The sequence below is a fragment of the Apaloderma vittatum genome, unplaced genomic scaffold, assembly GCF_000703405.1.
Source record: "Apaloderma vittatum isolate BGI_N311 unplaced genomic scaffold, ASM70340v1 scaffold43388, whole genome shotgun sequence".
Classification (NCBI taxonomy): Eukaryota; Metazoa; Chordata; class Aves; order Trogoniformes; family Trogonidae; genus Apaloderma; species Apaloderma vittatum.
In genome coordinates this window covers 1602-5988 of record NW_009733202.1, presented here as the reverse complement: position 1 = coordinate 5988, position 4387 = coordinate 1602, and the positions used below count along the sequence as shown (strand labels likewise).

General features: G+C 44.8%; 1 protein-coding gene across 1 annotated transcript; it reads left to right on the top strand.

Annotated features, from left to right (window-relative positions):
* Nucleotides 1-159: 159 nt before the first annotated feature.
* THUMPD3 (THUMP domain containing 3) lies at nucleotides 160-4064 on the top strand (the record flags this gene model as incomplete). Its single annotated transcript, XM_009875772.1, has 8 exons — nucleotides 160-237; nucleotides 757-1287; nucleotides 1954-2084; nucleotides 2461-2530; nucleotides 2880-2995; nucleotides 3180-3290; nucleotides 3527-3650; nucleotides 3918-4064. Coding segments are annotated over 8 exons (1293 nt in total), but the record flags the coding sequence as incomplete, so codon positions are not given.
* Nucleotides 4065-4387: the final 323 nt, after the last annotated feature.

Below are 4387 nucleotides of genomic sequence, written 5' to 3'. Positions count from 1 at the left end.
AGTCTTCTGGCTTTGCGCGTATGGGGATAACCCCCATACAGACAAAAATGGGGAAGTGTGGTCTGCTTAGATGTCAGGTGACAAATCGTGACTTCAGTAAGTGCAGTCCCCTGCACGTGTGTCACTGGTAACCAGCCAGTGGTTCCTCATTTCTTGTAGGTTCATCGCCTGAGGTCAGTGGACAATTTATTTGTGGTTGTTCAGGAGTTCAAAGACTATCAGTTCAAAGAAAAAAAGGTGAGTTACTAATTTTTCAGTCGGTTCTGGGGCTTGGAGGTGTGTTTTTCCTCGGCTTAAGAACAGTTTCAGAAAGCACTCTGTTTCACGAACAAGCCTTCTGTTTATTTTATTTGTGATATTACCTCGGGCCCTTCTTGCGCGCTCATAGGATGGAAGTGGGGTCATGTTGTGTAGCTCCATTTCTTCAGCTAAAGGTGTTGCAGAGGCAAAATCCTGGGTGAGAGCCAGAACCTTCCTTGTGAGTCACATTGAGACACGAGGCTGTAAAGTATCTCTTTGGTCACTTCATTCAGTCTTAGCTGTTTATTTGGCAAGATGAATGATTAAATACTGTGGGCCCTGGGACTGTAAGTGCAGTTCAGTTTAGTTAGGGCAAAAACTGCACAAAAAGCTGTAAGCTTTCCTTAAACGGGTAGTGGGTTACACGTTCAGAAAGCTAGCTCGAGAGACTTAAAAAAAGGACAGTTTTTAAAGGGATCGAATGACTTCAAAGCACAACTCTTTTGTCTTTTAAAGGAAGATGCTCTGAAGGATTTGGAAGATTTGGTTAAGAAGCTGCCTTGGACCAGTCCTTTGAAGATTTGGGAGCTGAACAACAGCTTGAAAAAGAAAAAGACGAAACGTAAGAAACATAATCTGCAGAGTGCTGCAAGCAAAAAGAAGTTGCCTGAGGGTGGAGAGGAGGAGGGAACAGGTCAAGACAACGCCAGCCAACAGGAGGACTGTGCCCAGAGTGCTGCCGGGCTAGAACCTGCCAGCGGCCAGGACACGGAAAAGACGCAAGAAGCGTCATCTCGAAACGAGGAGGAGGAGGAGGATGGACGATCCGATGCTAAGGAGGAGGTGCAGGCAGGTTCTGGGGACGAGACCAAGGCTGGTGACGGTAAGACGAGTGACGGAGGGGCGAAGGTGCTGAAGTTCCGCGTGACGTGCAACAGAGCAGGAGACAAGCACAGCTTCACGTCCAACGATGCCGCAAGAGACTTCGGCGGAGCTGTGCAGGAGCACTTCCAGTGGAAAGCAGACATGACTAACTTTGATGTAGAGGTACAGTGCTGTGCCTTGGAAATGCTGTCGCGGAAATTCTTAGTTCTGACTTCTGATGCGTAGAGAGCTCCAAAATGCATTCAGAAGATGTCTGTGGGACTGAAAGCTGGTCATGCTGAAATCACGGCCTCCTCAGAGGCATTTGCTTCGCTGGCACGTGATGTGCATCCCCAGGTCCCACCGCTTGCTGGGGCTCTGGCTATCCACAGTTATACCTTCTTTGGTGGCCCAGCGGGGGCACCTCTCCTCTTCCTCAGGTCCCTCTAGCTCCACAGACACGGTTGTCGTCTCCTCAGGTTAGCTGGCACCACCCCATTCGGGGCGGCTGAGCGGCTCAGAAGCTTTCTGCTCTCCCTCAGTTACGGCAATAGCTCTGTCACTTGCAGCTCACTTCTCCCCCATGCTTATAAAACAAAACTTGTAAAAGCATAATGGTTGTAGCACTTTTTGAAGTCAAAGATTCTGCGTGAATGAGAAAACGTGCGAGTGCTCTTGTGAATTTTGTCCGTTGTTGCCACTAAAATGGTGTGTTGCTTTTTCTCCAAGAGTGTTCTTTACCTAGTTCCTGGTTTTTAAACTACCGTCTCAGATTCTCGTAGATATTCAGCAGGCATACTATGGAAACCTTCCGTTATTCCTGAAATTTAGTTTGATTTTTTTCTTTAGGTTCTTCTGAATATTCACAACAATGAAGTAGTTGTGGGTATTGCACTAACTGAGGAGAGTCTGCACAGACGAAATATTACCCATTTTGGACCCACAACTCTTCGTTCAACACTGGCTTATGGCATGCTTAGGTCAGTGCAGTTGCGTTATTCTCAGCTAACACGTCACGTTGTTTCAGAAACTAGATCCTTTGTTCCCCTGTTGCTTCCTCAAAAACCAAAGGCACAAAAAAGTACAGGGTTGCTGAAAGGGTATGCTTTGTAATTAACAGGGCGTGTTTCCCGGTAAGCAAACATCTGCTGTGTTAGCCAAGAGTGAAAATACTGTATCACGTTCTTGAAAGTGTTTAATTGTATTGCTGCTTACAAAATGCTGTTTAACAAATGGAAAATGTAATCCCATAGAAGCTTTTCTTGTTAGAAGGGTAGAATCAGGGTGATTAAAATAGTTCAATTTTCTTTCTATTTTTAAGACTTTTTCTCACTGTATCTTTTTGCTGTTCCTCAGACTCTGTGATCCACAGCCAACAGATATCATCGTGGATCCCATGTGCGGGACGGGCGCGATACCCATAGAGGTGATTCTTCCTTCATTTTTTAACTTGAAAAGCCCTGACAGTATATCTACAACTGAATGAGTGATAATTTCCTTGGGAGTAACTGAAAAGTTAACTCCAAAAGTATCTTGCAGCTTTTAAAATTTTTTAAATGACCTCCTTTTCCTTCCCAAAGCTGTAGCAGAAACTAAATTCAAAAGTATTTTGAGCTTTTAAGGTGTGTAATACCTATAACAGAGATCCATTACACTGACATCCATTTCCAGTTGCTTTGTTGTATTCTGTCATCTTTGAGTAATTCTTCTCTTGGTTTTGGTTTAAGCTAAACCAATGCTGCTAGTGTTTCTTATCATCACTGCTTTCTGCCCAGGGAGCTACAGAATGGCCTGGCTGCTACCATATTGCTGGTGATAACAACCCACAGGCTGTGAAGAGGGCAGCAAACAACATCTGTTCTTTGCTAAAGAAAAACGAGAATAAGGAAAGGTGAGCAGAGCACAAGTGATTTTTCTTTCACCCTAGTATTTTATGTAAAGAAATCCATTTTGCGTTGATGCGTTTAACTACCTTGTCCGTATTTTTCTGTTTATTCTTTAGCTAACATAGACCTCCTCAATTTAAAATTACTCTCAGTAAACCGTGTCTGAGATAACTGTCTTTGCGCTTGCAGCAGCACTTCCCTGGGCATACCCTTAGACATCATCCAGTGGGATATTTGCAATCTGCCCTTGCGGACCGGTTCTGTGGACATCATCGTGACAGACATGCCCTTTGGAAAGAGGTGAGAGCTGTCACCGGTGAAGTGACCGCCCTTAGCTGCCGCCACTGCATGTGCTCACCTCTCCTGCCTTGGGGTTCTCTCTAGTTAGGAGCCTAATTAAGGGGTATTGTACTCTATATTAAAAATGCAGGTTGAAATTAGTAGTATATGCCATCTTGAACAAGTAATCCACGCCTGAAAGACCAACAGCAGTTAATTTTCAGCAATCACAAAGGGTATCTGAATTTATTTTGCAGGATTGGGTCAAAGAAGAAGAACTGGGATCTCTACCCAGCCTGCCTGATGGAGATGGGCCGCATCTGCACGCCGGGGACAGGCCGGGCCGCGCTGCTTACGCAGGACAAGAAATGCTTTGCCAAGGTATGTTCTGTGACAGGAAGTCAAACCTACTTACACTTGAAAATATATTGAGGAAAAAAAACCCAATAAGCTGACTTCATTACTGAAAACTATATTTTTTCAGTAATAATTAGTAACATGTAAACAGGGTTTTGCACTAGAAGAGCCACTTGATGTTGCCATCAGGTGTGATTTAGAATAATGAGAAATAATTTCTAAAGTGAGTTTACCGTTTATTATCTCACCTTGAAGCCGCCACCGCTCTTTGGTTGTGTTTTTGGATTGCAGGCCTTGTCACGAATGGGACACATCTGGCGCAAAGCGCAGACGGTGTGGGTGAACGTGGGCGGGCTCCACGCTGCGGTGTATCTGCTGAAACGCACCTGGGAAAGAGCAGAAGAAAAAAGATCCTTCTGGTGACCTGTGTGGGAGAAGATGAGGAACAGCTCCAGGATTTGTTGAACAGCAGTCTGGTAAAGCAGACACCCAAGAGCATCAGTTTGTCAGTTCCTGGGGGAATAAAACCAAGCAAACCACCTATGAAGAAATTGTGTGACGTGTGTACTAAACCAGGGATCAACGTGAGAGCTACCAGTAGTACTACGTGTTTGCTGAAATCACCTCTTTCGTCTCTGCCACCCAAACTGAAGTTCAGGGGTGGAACTAGTAATGGTTTCCTTTGCCTCGGTCTTCTCTACCACATCCACTGTGTTTTTCAGTTAAATGTTTCCTCTGCTTATAGTAGAAAACATGTTGAG